Source organism: Hipposideros armiger, unplaced genomic scaffold (assembly GCF_001890085.2).
Source record: "Hipposideros armiger isolate ML-2016 unplaced genomic scaffold, ASM189008v1 scaffold_1644, whole genome shotgun sequence".
Taxonomy (NCBI): Eukaryota; Metazoa; Chordata; class Mammalia; order Chiroptera; family Hipposideridae; genus Hipposideros; species Hipposideros armiger.
This window is the reverse complement of record NW_017732994.1, coordinates 43,015-58,940: the sequence shown is the minus strand read 5'-3', so window position 1 is coordinate 58,940 and position 15,926 is coordinate 43,015. Positions and strand designations below refer to the sequence as shown.

Below are 15,926 nucleotides of genomic sequence, written 5' to 3'. Positions count from 1 at the left end.
TAATACCACTTTTAGTCAGTATTCTATTTTGATTCTTAGCTTTTTGAAGCATAATTCTGGTTGAGGAAAAGTGGGACATTATCTTACCCCTCTCACTACTATGCTCTGTTACACACCCAAACCTGCTACAAGCAGCTAAAAAATGCAGGAAGGCTGCAAAGGATATTAGTATGAGGCTTACCCACACCAATCTGAAGGAGAGATAAACCGCACCAATGTCACGGCCTTGGCAGAACAGGGCATTTTTGGTATGGTACCTATGACACAAAGCACTGCCGATCTTAGGGAGTTTGTGGTCAGACACGAGTTCTGCACAGACACATGCTGGCCTGTGTCTCTTGGACACAGCGAAACATACTTGACCTTTTCCCACTGAAATCCCAGTTGACATTTAGGCATTTCACCCGAGAAAGCCACATCTGACTCAAGTAAAGCCGAAGTAATCAAAATGACTTTTTATCTCATGAATCACTCTTACCAGTGACTTCATTCACTAAATCAAGGTAGTTTCTTTACAGCAAGTGAATAGCATAAGCCGAGAGACTGGGGACAGGAACCTTGACAGCGACACCCTGATGGAGAAGGATTAATGTGCCCAGAGGCAGAGCCTTAGAAATGGTCATTCATCCATCCTCACCCCACCCCACACCTTCCAAAGTGCTTGTTCTCCCAAAAGTCAGAACTCAGTGCCTTTTGGGTGTGGGATCTCTCTGTTCTTCTGTGTGTGCTGATCATTCAGAACCTCAGGAGCTGGCAGGGGATAGTTCTCAGCAATAGGGACCACTGCTCAGCAGAAAATAACAGGAAACACACATGCTGTGTTTTATGTATGATTTTCAGACCTGTGCAAATCAGGTCCACAAATCCTGTGGATGGGCCTGTGTTGTGTTGTGTGTGTGTGTGTATGTGTGTGTGTGTGTGTGTGTGTGTGTGTGTGTGTGTTCAGATAGAATTCACTCATTTCAAGTGTATAATTCAGTGGTTTTTAGTATACTACAGAGCTAATGCAACTGACACCATAATCAGTTTTAGAATATTTTCATCATTCCAAAAAGAAACCCTGCACGCTTTAAGCAGTTATTCCCTATGCCCCGCCCTCAGCTCCCCAACATTCCCCTTTCCTTGCTCTAGGCAACCACCAATCTTCCTGTGTCTATAGAGTTGCTGATTCTAGATATTTCGTATAAGTGGAATCATACCATATATACGTCTTATGACTGGCTTCTTTCATTTAACATATTTTCAAGGTTCATCCATGTTGCAACATGCATTAGTACTTCATTTACTTTCATTGCCGCAAGGTATTCCATTCTATGGGTATGCCACATTTTGTCTACTCACTCACTAGTTGGTGGACATTTGGGTTTTTCCACCTTTTGGCAATTTTGGATAATGCTGGTGTGAACATTTGTGTACTAGTTTTTGAGTGCATATATGGATTAGGTGGGCTTTGGAGGTCCTGAATTCTCTGACACATTCACACATATTGTGTGTATATATCCTTTTTAAGCATGAAGGTGCAGAACATTTATTAGATTGATGGAATAAGTCAAGGGCCCCTGCCTAGATTAAAAATTAGCACAAGCTCCTCGTTGGCCTTTGAGGCCTTGTATAATGCTGCCTGGCTTTTCATGTGGGCCTTCAAGTCACACAGACTTAGGGCTCAGGGAGCTTTCCATCACCTACTTCTGTACCTCATACTAGATCCTTAGCTCTCTGAGCCTCTATCTGCTCATCTGCGAACTAAAGAAAATAATACAGCATCCTACCACATTTGCCACTCTTGATGATTATGGAGATAATGTCTCTCAAGTGTCGAGCAGAACGCCTGGGTCTGTAACTCTTGGGTGTAACACCTTTATGACCTGGCCAAGATGAACCCCCTCTAACCTCCACAACGTCCCATGCTTTTCTATTACTGCACATTTGCTTCTACTATTCTCCCACTTGAAATTCCTTCCTTGACGAAATTCCCTCTGATTCTGATGAAGGAAGGGCCTTCCATCCTTCAGGTCTGTTTCAAGCTCTATCTAAGCTACCCAACCCTTCTCATAATTCCTATAACAGATATGCTGTCTTTCTGCTTTGCATCTCCAGAAAGCTTTCTCTTAAGACACTAAGCTGACACCGCTTAGTGAGCAATGATTTGTGTTTGAGTCTTCTCATCTGCCTTGGCACTGTATCCATAGCACTCAGCCAAAGCCCCTCATCACTAACAAGACTGCCTGAGAGCCTACACTTTGCCTATTTGCTTTCTTCTCAGAGGCTCAGCAACACAGGTATCTGTGCACCCGTTCACCTGAAAGCAAACGAGAGCACCTAGGCGCAGAAGGAGGGCAGGATGGTGAATAAGCTGGGCACGTTTTTAAAATGCCCCTCATGACCCAGTGGAGGAGACCTAGGTGCCAATCTAAGTGCGATGAAGCATCATGGTGCTGAGTCCAGGTAGGCACAGAGGGTCCTAAAGGAGAATGAGCCCAGTTCTTTCCTGGACTAAGGGTCTAGGAAGTTTTCATAGAGAAGTTAATACCAGTCTTGACAGATGAATATGTGATGGCCAGGTGGGCAGAGGGAGGGAATGAAAAAGCATGAACAAGGGAGAGATATGACACAGCAGGACACCAAGAGGGAGAAGGGGAAAAGAAAGGAGGGGAGAAAAAGAGGGAACAAGGGAACAAGATCAAGCCTGCTAGCTAAAGTGGGAACATCCAGGGAGGGCTTTACTTTGTTTTTAGGTCCTAGAGACCCTAGATATCACTGCTTGGCTGCAACCCAGGACTTGGAAAAGAAGACGGAAAGGCTGACAAATGCCCGAGGAGAAAGTATGTGAACAGGTTCTTGGTCTGGAGGAAGAAGGTGGGGAGGGGATTCAGAGCTTAGACTTCCTCCTAGAGGCCACTGGGCAGGAAGTGAGGGTGGAGGCAGAGAGATAAGTCTGACAGGAAACAGAGGGAACAAAGGAGTTACACCTGATAGCAGTCAAGAGGGTGAGTCCTCAGCTAGGAGGTGGGAGGAGAAGTAAGGTGGCTTAAGGAGAGTGGTGAAGGTTAGAAAGGCCAGCTGCGGAGGGGGGAAGGGACAAACCAAGGACTGCTGGGAAAGTTAAGGGCCTCCAGAGGCTGGAGACAGTGAGGGGATTGTGGCTCTGATGAATGGGCTGGAGAGGTTCCCCCAGCAGTGCCTAATTACTGGTGAACCAGCAAAGGCCAATGGTAGACACACTCAAGATGGAAGATGAACGAGGAGACAGATAGAAGGGCCAGGGAGCCAGTGAGTTGATGGCTCTTAAAAAAGGATAGTGGTGATGTCTGGGCTGTATAGGAAGGAGCTGCAGCATTAATGGTGGAGAGTTTCAGGTCATCAGTAAGATCCAACAGCAGGCTTGGGAGGCATGAAAATTGCGGGGATAGAAACATGTGGCCAGAGAGAGGATATTAGAGGTTAAAATTCCAGAGGTATGCTCACCAAGATATACCATATGCTAGGCAATGAAACAAGTCTCAATAAATTTAAGAAGGCTGTGGAATCATTGTCACAATTTAATTCTGGGACATTCCTATCACCCCCAGAAGAAACCCCATATCCATTTGCAGTTGCTGCCCACTTACATCATCAGCCCTAGGCAAACATTCATCTACTTTGTTTTTATAGCTTTGCCTTTTCTGAATATTTCATATACATGAAATCAGACAATATGTGGTCTTTTATGTCTGGTTTCTTTTACTTAGCATAATGTTTTTCAGATTTATCCATGGTGTAGGCATGTATCAGTAGTCTGTTCCTTTTTATGGTGGAATATTATTCCATTGTCTGGATATACCACATTTTATTGATCCATTCATTAGTTGATGGACATTTGAACTATTTCCAGTTTTAGATTATTATAAATGATGCTGCTACGAAGATTCACATATAAGTCTTTGGGTGGATGTGTTTTCATTTCTCTTGATTATATATGTAGGAGAATTACTGAGTCCAATGGTAATTCTATGTTAAATACCTGAAGAAAGTTTTAAACTGTGTTCCAAAGTGTTTGCATCATTTTACATTCCCACAAGGAATGTAGGAGGGTTCCTGTTTCTCCACATCCTTGCCAACAATTGTTATTGTCCATCTTTTATTGCTAGAGCCATTCTAGTGTGTGTGAAGTAGTATTTCATTGTGGTTTTGATTTGCACTTCAATAATGATTGCTGATGTTAACTGTTAAGCATATTTTCATGTACTTATCAGCCACTTGTGTATTTTCTCTGGTGAAATGTCTATTCAAGTCCTTTGTCCATTTTTTGATTGGGTTGTTTGTCTTTGGGTTGTTTGTCTTCCTATTATTGAGTTCTTTATATATTCTTTACATATTCTAGATACAAGTCCTTTGTTAGATATATGATTTAAAAATATTTTCACCCAGTTTGTGGCTTGGATTTTCATTTTCTTAATGATTTCTTTTGAAGAGAAAACATTTTTAATTTTAATGAGGTCCAAATAATTAAAAATTTCCTTTAAGACTCATGCTTTAGGTGTCAAATCTAAGAAGTCTTTGTCTAACCCAAGGTCATAAAGATTTTTCTCCTTCTTGTAGAACTTTTATAGAGGAATTAAGTTAGAAATCAATAAAATAAAATATGCTAATGCCCCCCACAAATACATGAAAATTAAACAACACATTTCTAAATAATGTATGGGTCAAAGAAGAGACCTCCCTGTGAAATTAGAAAATATTCAAACAAATTGATAATGGAACTGTATTTCCATAAGCATTTAAAAAGCAAAAAATATAAAAGTGCATTTATTAAACACATTCCATGTGCATCTTATGTCCTCTTCTAGCTGTTAACATATTTTTTCCTCTTCTTTTTTAGAGTCAAACTTTTGAGAAAGGATGCTTATCCTCAAGTATCCATATTTATGTTCATGTGTTCGTTTCCTTACCCTACACTCCTCGAGAGCATGCAATCTGCCTTGCAGATGCTTCACTCCACTGAACCACATGCCCTTTTCTCTGTGTCTCATACATTTGGGTCCTTCATCAGTTCCTCACACTCGCCATTTTCCCTTCTAACCACGTAGCCTTTGCACACAACATCTCCTCTGCCTGGAACATGTTCCTCTTCCTTTTTTGCCATGTTAATTCTTCCTTATCCTTCATGTCTCTCACGTATCGCTTCCTCAGGGGAAGCCTTCCTGACCTCCCTGACAAGATCAAATGCCCCAATAATTATTGACTCCCAATATCTTTTCTTAGCATCCACTGTAGCTGTAGTTTTACCACTTAATTTTGGTAATTATCTAACTTGGTTTTTCTCCCCAACTTGGCTGTAAGTTCCATGAAGGCAAGGACCACATCTGGTTTTATTCATTATTATATCCTTAGTGCCTGGCACAAAGTTTGGGAATATAGTAGCCACTGGAAAAATTTTGTTGACCGAATAACTGGATGATGGTATGGTCATCAAGGATGAAAATGGGACTTGAAGTGGAGAAAATGACAGTGAAGGAAGACATGCCAATGTTTTCAAAGAATAAAAGAGAGTGACTGGGCAGTAAAGTGGCCAAGACAAAGTTGAGGACCATGTTGGCAAAGATGGAAGCCCCAAGGGCACAGGGGTGCATGAAAGTGGAGTGTTATGGGAGTATGAAGTTAGGCATGGATGAAAGAAAAACAGGCTCTTCTTAGGATTCCCTTCTTTGCCTGGACCAGATTTTCTTCAGGATAAAAAGGAATGTCCCTCATAATCAGTATCCAAATGGGCTACGGTTTTTCTTAGAGGAAGCAGAAAAGCTGTCATTCACTAAAGGAAGTTGTCAGTCAATGAAAATGGGGTATGTTGCCACCGCCAAGCTGGCCATTGAATCCCTGGTCCCGTTCCCAATGAATGGGTAAAGTAACACAGAAAACCCTCTACTCCCAAAACTGCCACACAGCATTTCATGAGAAGCACTTTTGGATTCTTTCTCAGACACTAAAAACCAGATATTTGAGGCTTGAATTCAAACACTTTCCATGAATGCATGTACCTTGGTCCATCCAGGAAACTTGATAAAGGTGTCCTGGGGCAAGTCTGGGATTCCACTGGGAATGGAGAAGTTCCCCACATAAAAGGCCGGAAGTGTGTAGTTAGATGAGTCGTGGGCACAGGCTATACCATAGCACCTGTTGTCATTGCCATGCCAGCCCCTCAGGTAGCGCACTGCATTCTCAGTGTCCAGCGGGAAGATCGTCCAGTCTGTCAGGATACTGGCGTTGAGGGTCAGGTTAGAAATCAGACCCTGCAAAGGAGAAACAGGGCAATGAGCTGGGGTGGGAAGGAAAAGGGTTTAAGTGTCTCTGCGTTCCAGCCCTGAATTCCTGGGAAAGACAGATTGGGATATGAAACAGCAACAGTAAACAAGACTCAAACTGTGTGTATATCAAATTCACATAGATCTGGCTTGAGGAGAAATCAATTCTCCTTGGGGAGAGGTACATTTCCCAAACCACAGCTTTCTCTTTCCTTTGGAGGCCAGGAGGTCCCCACAAAAGGCTCTACCTCTACTGAAAGAGAATTGAGCCACTAGAGCTTTTGACCCCAAATCCCCAATCTTCAGTGTTTGATTCAGAGCCATTGCTAGAATGGAAGATGAAACCTAAGGGATGCAAAAGAACATTCAGCCTATTGTAGATGAAAGGAGGGGCAGAATCTGACATATACCCCAGGGCAAGTCTTGACCTTGAGCTCCTCAGCAGCACTCATAGGAATGATCACATCTGAGTCCACTCCCCTGTTGTAAGGACTAAGTTAGATGACATAAGTGAGAATAGTTTGATACAGTAGTCTCCCCTTATCCAAGAGGCTTATGTTCCAAGACCTAACGGATGCCTGAAATCACAGATAGTACCGAATCCTACATATGCTATGTATTTTCCTATATACACATACTTTTCACTTAAAAGGACTTTATGGCTTCTCTTGGGCACATCTGAATTGCCAGCAACAATACTTTTATGCTTTGGGGCCATTATTAAGTAAAATGAGGGTTATGTGAACATAAGCACTGCAATACTGCGACAGTCAATCGGACAACCGCGATGACTACTAAGTGACTGACAGGCAGTAGTGTACACGGTGTGGATACATTAGGTAAAGGGATGACTCATGTCCTAGGCAGGATGGAGTGGGATGGCATGAAACTTCATCACGCTACTCAGAACAGTCTCTGAACTGTCACCTAGAGGGTCAGGAAATAGCCACAGATACCTGTCTTGTCCTAGACCAGCTGGTGTCCTAATTCCCTTGGTGCAAGCTTTCCCCCTTCTAGCAGATGGTGAGCTACCCATGGAACTATCTCAACATCTTTGTATCCCTTGAAGCACCTCATGGAACACTTTGCACAGAGTATGATCTTAGCAAATGTTTGTCGAGTAATGCTCTAAAAATATGTGTGAGAAAAACAAATTTGGATAAGACACCTGGGCACAGAGTAACCAACAGAGGCGAGAGGCAGTGCACCAAGGCTTTGAACAGAAAACAGAACAGACCAAACGCTAAGTAGGCTTTGTTGGTAAGGGAGTGCCTTTCAAGAACTAGGTGGGTTTTATAAGCAGAGGAAAAGCACAGCGGAGTAGTTTCCTCCTTCTGTTTCCTTCTGTAGGATGACTGAACTCAAACACAAGGGAAGGGTTCCGTCTGCAAAGTTCAACTTTCTCATCACCTGCAGAGGAAAACAGGTCTTCAAAATAACCCAACTTCTACTTTGCAAAACAAATCAGGGTAGGTTCACTCATCAAATTTGACAAAGTGTGTGTGCTTTTAAGAATTTCTTCTGTGTTAACAGGGCTGGAGGGAAAGAATGTATATGTGAGAGTTCTTAAATAGATTTACAAAAACTTTCTCAGATGGCTTAGGCAACAATCCTGCCAACCTTTGAACCTGATTCCTACCAGTAAGGCCTGTCCTACCTTATAATCGTTGATGTAATCACCATAGTTCACGCGGCCCATGTTCTCCACCAGGAGGTCCAGGGTGGCTCCAGCTTTCCCTGTTATGTTCAGAGTGATCATATTGCTTCGGTCAAGAATTCCCTGGGGGACCTGTGGGTTCAATGCCAAATGAGAATTAACTAGGGTGAACAGATTGGCAGAGAGGCAGTTTGCTCAGTTAACTCAGTACTCATTTGGCCACCTTGAAGTGTCACCAGAATTGGGAGGAAATGCTTTGATGGCCCCTTAGTCCAAGTCACTGGCCAGGTGGCCAAGTTCTGCCAATCACTGCTTTCCAAGTAGAAAAGTCGCCAGACACAGCTCCGAGCAAGGAAAGGTCTAGATTTTTCCTCTACTCTGAAATGTTTTGCTTCGTATCTATTTTTACTAGAAAGGGAATGGAAGCCAACGACTCCAGGGGAGGATTCCTATTACAGGAACACTTTGTGTTCTCACAGCACAAAAAGGCAGTCATTAAAAAAAATATAGCTTCTAAACAACATGGTGAGATGAGACAAAATCAGATAAATGAGATAAAAATCAGAGAAGTAGGTGGAGTATTCTTACCTCAAAATACCTGACATGATGCATTAACCACGAAAATTATATAATAGAAAGAGGGAAAACAGGAGGCATTTTAGCAGCAACATAGTCCGAATTTTTTAAAAGACGAGGTTTAAAACAAAATTAATATGACTGACCATAATTCACTACCATAACTCCTAAATTGGAATTCAAGAAACAATCGCCATCAGTATGTACACCATGTCTTGGAAACTTGCTCCCACTGAAAATAAAGCCACTAACGACAATAGAATGGAAATAGTTTAATTTTAAATTTTCTGAACAAAGTTTTTGGTTAGGAAAAATCTCTTCATGTGTTCTTTGACACGAATATTTCAGCGAGAGGAATGGAAATCCTACCATGTATCTTTAACAAAGTCCTTTATGCATTTTAGCTATAATTATCATAAACAATCCTTCAGAACATAATTTCTTATGCAGGATGAAGGCACAAAGTTAAATGAATCACCACTCTGGCATATACAGAATAGACCCTGTCCTCCAGGAGCAAAGAAGACAAGGGTGAAATGCTGTGGTCAGTCAGAGAGGATGGCCTTGGCCTGGGGAAACCAGGAAGGTTTCCGAGAAGGTGGGGCCTTGAGCACAGCTCTACAAGTTAAGATGGCTGTGGGCAGATGGATCCTGGGTGAGGCCATGTCAGCAAGTGAGGGGCAGAGCTAAGGGACAGCAAGAGGACAGATGGAGCCTGAGGTTGAAAAAGTGGGCAAAGGTCTCAGTGGCAAGTTACCAAGTTCAGACCACACATCCCCTTGTTGGGGCAGACACACACAGTTCAGAGACAATTCTTACCCCATCCACAGAGACATAGGCCCGGTCGTGGACTCCACTGAGGGATGAAGAGAGGGGGGTTGGGTTGCTGCAGTCTTGAGGAAGTGTTGTTCGGTACAGCACAAACCCAAAATACTGGTTAGAAAGGATGCAAGAAAAAGAAAAAAAATCATCACTTTTGCTGTTCATTTTAAGAGAACTTGGTCACCCTTGATCTGTCGGAAAGTGACGATTCTAAAAACGATTAGGAATGAAATGCTTCCCCAGCCTCCAGGAAAAATTCAATGTGATAGAAGGGAACTGGCTTAAATTTTCAGATCATAGAACAACAATCACAGTAGTTCACTGCAAGGAGCCCTGAAGAGTGTTTTATTAAACATCCTTTCCCCACATGAGGAAATGGGACCCTGGCACGTGTTCAGTGGTTTGCCGAGAACCACTAAGGGGGATCCTATCACATACATCAAGAGGTTCCTAGGTGACCGGTTAGCTCAGTTTGTTAGAGCATGGTACTGATAACACCAAGATTGCTGGTTCGATTCCCACATGGGCCACTGTGAACTGTGCCCTCCCTAAAAGAGTCAACTATGCCATTGTAGCATAAAAGCAATGTGTAACCAATGACCATGGCTGTTCTCAAATTAAAAAGTTTTTTTTAATACAGGTTATTTATGGGCCGGCCGAGTGGCACGTTGTTTAAGAGTTGGCTTGGAATGCCAGCTATGAGCAGCAGGGCCCCGCCCGGTTCGGATCCCACATGAGGGCCAGTGACGCTGAGCCTTCTACAGCTAAGATGGTGAACAACAGCTCAACCTAGAGCTGGGCTGCTGTGAGTCGCCAGCGATGGTGTAGGCTGCCGTGAGCCACCGTGAGCGGCTGTCCAATGGCTGGTGAGCGGCTGCCTCAGCCGCGAAGAGTGCAAAGATAATACCAACATGGGCCAGTGAAGCAACATCCTCCACAAGTAGACTGAAGAACAAAAGGACAGCAACTTGTCTGTTCCCCTTCCCTGATTCCCCAAAGCTGTTCCCCTCCCTCGATTCCCCAATAAAATCTTTAAAAAAATAAAATAAAAAAGGTTATGTTACCTCAAAGAAAACCAAGCCAAACCAAACAAACAAACAAATAAAACAAAACACACACATACAGAAATAACAACGAAGTCAAGAATGTTCAGTAGAACTTTCTCCAGGTTCTTGGGCTAAATCTGCTCTAACATACAAAACAAGAGTCAATCAGAAACTGTTTAAAGTGGGAGAGTGGGGGAAACACAGACAGTGAGAGATGGGGCTGTAACCTGCTGCTAAGTCAGAAAACTTTTAGGTGCTGGTACCCCTGGTCTGAAAGGAGGGCCCCAAACAATGAGCCTTGGCAGCAACAGCCGTCGCAGGCTGTTGGTGATGTCCCTGCTGTGGACATTAGTGGGGGTGAGCTGGGCCAATCCTGAGTCGAAGAAAAGAATCCAGGTGGAAACCCCTCATGGAACAGAGAAGAAGGTCCTCACATCTAGTTCTTGGAAAGCAAAGAAGTGCACTTCAGGCAAGTGGGAAGGTGATTTGGAAGTGCTGAAAAAAAAAAGTTAACCTGCATTCCTGCATTGCAGAAAAGGGCTGAACTCAAGAAATACCATTGGTGCCACCACCCAAACCATTAAGCACAGGATGCCTCCCTACCAGACCCCAAATCTGCATCTTTCTCTTTTGAAAGTAACCAAAGGGGTAAGTCCTAATTCAGAGAGGGTGAGGGAACCTTTGCGAAGGGCTTCGCAGAGGGGAGCAGAAACTCTGATGCACCCTACCAAGGTGTGGCTGAGGCCCCTTGGTTGTGGCAGAGGGGGGCAGCTGCAGGGATGCCAGGGCTGCACCCCACTCCCTGCACTTGTGCTCTTCATGGGTTTCACTGGAAATGAACATTTCGTGGGCTTGCTCCAGACCCAAAACAGCCAGGGCCCAGGGAGCCCCATCCGATCCAAGAGCACTGCCTTGGTCAAGGGTCAGAAAGCAGAAGGGGTCTGAGAAAGAACAATGACTGCCAGTGTCTATACATTAACCCGGAATCCACTTCCCAGGTCCCAGCGGCTCCAGTGTCCTCGTCTTGCCTGACATGCTCAATGGCCCTGCTCGGTGGAGAAGGCAGGTTCTATTTTACAGATGAAGACATGGCCATACAGCCAGGGTGTGCCAGAGCGAAAGGAGGAACTCTAGCCAAGGTTAAAGAAAAAGTAATGGGTGGAGGAACTTAACTATTCATTTTATTTATCACAAACCACAGTTGTTGGAATAAACATTCTTGTAAAATTCTACAAGTGTAGAAATAGTAACTGGAGGCAAAACACACTAAACTGAGATAAGATATGTTATTATTATATCACCTTAGTTTTCAGACACCTTCCAGGAGTCAATCTCTACAGAAAGTCAGAGAAGAGGGCCCAGATAACTTTCCAGTTCAAGAAAATGGGGCTGAAATGCTGAGTGAGGGAACTTAACATGGCAACAAAGGGACAAACTGACCTGATATGGTGCCCCAAGGTCACATCACCTTTGTCGTGTTTATGCCAAAAATGTTTTACTGAATATAATCAGGGAGGGGTGGTCTGTGAAACAACTGACCCGAATTCTTAAGAAATGTTCATGTCATGAGAGAGAGAAAAACACTCAGGAAGAGTTTCCAATGAAAAAAGACTAGAGAAACATTATAACTAAACGTAATGAGTGATCATGGATTGGCTATTGTATTGAAAAAGAGTTAAGCTATAAAGCACATTATTGAAATGACCAGGGATCCTTGACTACGGAATGTATATTAGATAACTGGATTGCATCAGTATTAAATTTCTTAAGTGTGATCATGATATTGTGGTCATGTAGGAACATGTCCTTCTTTTTCAAAGAGATATGCTGGTCGTATCTAGGGGCGAAGTGTCATGATGTTGACAACTAACTCAAATGTTTTAAAAAAACAAAACAAAAACAAAAACCAGCAGGTGACTACATACATACATAGAAAGATAAAGCAAGTGAAGCAACTGTTAAAACTTGGTGACTCTAGGTGGAAGTGATACTGGTGTTTGTTGTGCTATTCTTGCAACTTTTATAGATTTGAAATTTTCCAAAATTAAAAGTTGGAAAAGCTCTTAAAAGAAAGATGAGGCAGTGCCTGGAGATCACTCACACACACACACACACACACACACACACACACACACACACACACACACACACACAGAATGTGCTCTGTTTTCTGTTGTCTTCAAAATTAAGAAAAAGAATCTCTAAGAACTTAATCTATTAAGAACACAGTCTCTATACCTTTTAGCTAAGGACAAATAATTAAATTGTCTTTTTTGAGTATTAAAATCGTGGTTTTCCACTGGTACCTAGTAATAAAGATTAATTAGATCAGAGATGCATTCAATTTATAGCCTGCGCAGAATTACATTGAAGCAGACTGAGCTACTTACTACCTATTTGAGTGAGAATAAGAACTGGGAGAAAAAGAAAGGAAAGATCAGTCTAACTATACAGTACTTACAGCTAAAGAGAGTCTGGAAATCCATGATTAGTTTGCTTGGGGTCTGATCTATCTGCTTACTGTTTAGATCCTGTGCTGAGAACAGGCACTGCAAGGCAGGGCAGAAAGCACATTTTTGCAAGTAGAGAAAGGTGAAGTATTACCTTTGAAGGCCTACCTGTTTCACCTGGATAAATGTCAAGGGATAAAGGCTCTTTATAGGCCCATTGGGACACAGAATGTTCAGAGATTCCTCCACAGTCTTTAACTGAAAAGAAACAAAAGCAGCATTCACTCACTGTCAGCTCTTCTTGGTCATCAGAGTTGAGGACAATGTCATTTGCAAATTATCAAAGACATGAATGGATTTGACCAAACCCCAAAATAAACCTGAATGGTTCAAATTCAACTCAACGGCTGCTCCCCAGGCACCTCCAATCATCACTATCTATTCCCTAACACTTCATGAAAAATAACAGATGGTAATCTTAAAAAGAATTTCAAATGTACCTGCTCGCAAATACAACCTCCTGTATATAAAAGGCCCTTAAAAGAAACAAAAACCAAGGGTCTGGGACTACCTCCTGAGTAAAGCTTTCCCCAACACCTCCGAGTAAGTAACTGTGATGTGCCCTCCTCTGAACTTGTCCGAAGCACACCTACCACGCCTGTATCATTCACCAGTTTTTTCCCTTCATTGTCCTTGTCAGGCTGTCAGCTCCTTAAGGGCAGGGTCTGTACTGTGCTCACCCCCAGGGCTCAGCACGTAGTAGCCACTCAACAAATACTATATTCGACCCAAACAGTTGTGGATTCTGGCAACCCAGGTTGCTTGTTCATACAATAACAATGATAACAGCTACCCAGCACTGGATACCTACCAAGCTCCAGGGGAGACAGCACTTTACACATCATTGAATCCTCACAACCACCCTAGTTAGGGATGAGAAAATGGGGGACCATAGAAGCTCACTTGAGCAATGGCAGAGCTAGGATTTGCAGTTGGGCGTGGCTCCGAACCCAGGACTTTCCATGACATGATACTGGTTAGGAATTTTATAAACACCTTGCATGGTTACCTTGCTGATGTGCAGCATTGAGGAAGAAAAATCTTAAGTACAATTCTATCAATTCAGCTACTCACGTGGATGTTTTTCCACTTGCACAACTAAAGGAATTCAACTCACAGCAAAAGGTTTTATCCTACATAACTATGTTCTACATAAATTTAATTCGGTTATATGCCCACTTGCTCTATTAAATTGAATGTCTTTAGTTAACAATGAAAAGCCATTTCTGCTCACACAATTCTCCTCCACAGTAAACAGAATGCTTTAGGCACTAAGCTACATTTGTCTTAGCAACGTTGTTATATTAAACATTTGCAGTTATTTCCTGTTGTATAAAAATAATTTCTCAGCTCTGAAACCAAGAAACTAGCTTTTCTTTAAGTAGCAATAGCACTGAACAAGTAGAAGGTGCTCCCTTTGCAAGTGTGATTAAAGTTCAGTTAATCTAAAGACAGATGCCTATCAGGCAGAGACCAACCACATTCTTTGCAGAATGTAACACACGTATCTGACACTAGGTGGAAAATGTTACAAGACCTCAAACAACCATAATATCAAAGGGCTTCATGAATGGAAAAAAATCATACAATCATGTTTAGGATTTTGCTTAAAGATAAAAACTTATGATGCTATTTTAGAATATCAAGATTCTTAAGAAATCTGTTCATGTTTTGTTTTTTTTCTTGTGAGTTCATACATGTAGGAGTTAGGGATTATAAGAGGGGAAAACCTGAAGACACAGATGGTCAAAACAAATTGACTTTGGCTTACATCACTTCTGATTATTATTAAATGAAATCTCTCTTTTTTTTTCTCTTTTCCTAGAATAAATTGTCCTCAACCCCTATTTATGATTAATTGCTAGCATTTCCCCTGATGTCCCACTCACCATATAAACCACAGATCACAAAAATTAGGACATGATTTAGAGATGGGAGTGTGTAATTTAAGGCAAAGACCTAACAAAATGCTTGTGGCTTTTGAGAAACCCTTTTAAAAAGGTGAATTATAAAAAAGAACTTCACCAGTCATAACAACAAGGTGGCATGTTATCCCCTCAAGGCTCCTGGGACTGCTTTGGAAACTGATAATTGAACCAAAATGATCTGAATGATCTAGAACATCTCCCTACTCCTGCTCATGTCTATTTGCTCACCCTGTCAACATGCACACACATCCTCTCACCTCCCGTGTCCCTGTTTTCCCAGAAACTTCATCTACCCCATCAGTCTCAAAGAAAACAAATTCACAGAAAATTAACGAACCGATTCCCCAGCATAACACTTTCACTCACAACTGCTCAATTTCACTTCCTCACTCTCAACGTTTAGGTTATTTTTATGTCTTACCTTTTTCAGAGCAACTTTTCCATATGCAAACTTTGGTGTGGATGGAGGGATAGGACCTTCTGGCACTTTTTGAAACTATAAACCAGAGAGAAAAAGGCAGGAAAAAAAAAAAAAGCTGTTAAACCCTCAGAAAAATATCTATACAATTCGTTTTTTAAAAGGACAGTCTAAGGCTGAAACAACAGTGCCACTGATTTTTGGAAAGGCAAAGGAACAAAAGACTTCCTCTACAAGTAAAGCTTTTACTTCTAAGAGTGTATCTCTGTACGCCTGTGTTTTACGCCCCAGGAATCATTCAAATAATCATGGAACAAAGACTTCAAAACAGAGAGCAAAACAAGTAGAGAGAATGAGGGTGATAGCAGAAGACTGGAGAGAGGAAAGAAAAAGAAAAAGGTACCTGGCAAAACAGAATTTGAAGGGAGGTAGCTTATGGTGAGAAAAAATATTATTTGTAGATTAGATCTTTACTGGTAGATTAAAGCTTTGCATCAATGTTAAATTTGCCATGGTTATCTAAGAGCATATTCCTACCTATCCTTACAAAATACACGCTGAAGGAAAAGGGTTATGAAGTAGGCCACCCTCCAATGGTTTAGAAAACACAAGAGGGAGGTGAGGTGGGGGGGTGGGGGGGTGGTAAATGATGAGGCTAATAGAATGAAATGTTGATATGGGTGAATCTGGG

At 42.2% G+C, this 15,926-nt stretch overlaps 1 protein-coding gene across 1 annotated transcript in view; it reads right to left on the bottom strand.

The window, feature by feature from the left end:
* Positions 1-15,926, bottom strand: part of GLB1 (galactosidase beta 1) — a 64,747-nt gene that overhangs the window by 10,825 nt on the left and 37,996 nt on the right. Inside the window, exons 7-11 of the mRNA XM_019634420.1 lie at positions 15,239-15,313; positions 12,998-13,087; positions 9,331-9,444; positions 7,936-8,067; positions 6,015-6,266 (exon numbers count right to left, since the gene is read on the bottom strand). Coding sequence (XP_019489965.1) covers positions 6,015-6,266; positions 7,936-8,067; positions 9,331-9,444; positions 12,998-13,087; positions 15,239-15,313 — 663 coding nt within the window. The remainder of the gene's footprint in view (positions 1-6,014; positions 6,267-7,935; positions 8,068-9,330; positions 9,445-12,997; positions 13,088-15,238; positions 15,314-15,926) is intronic.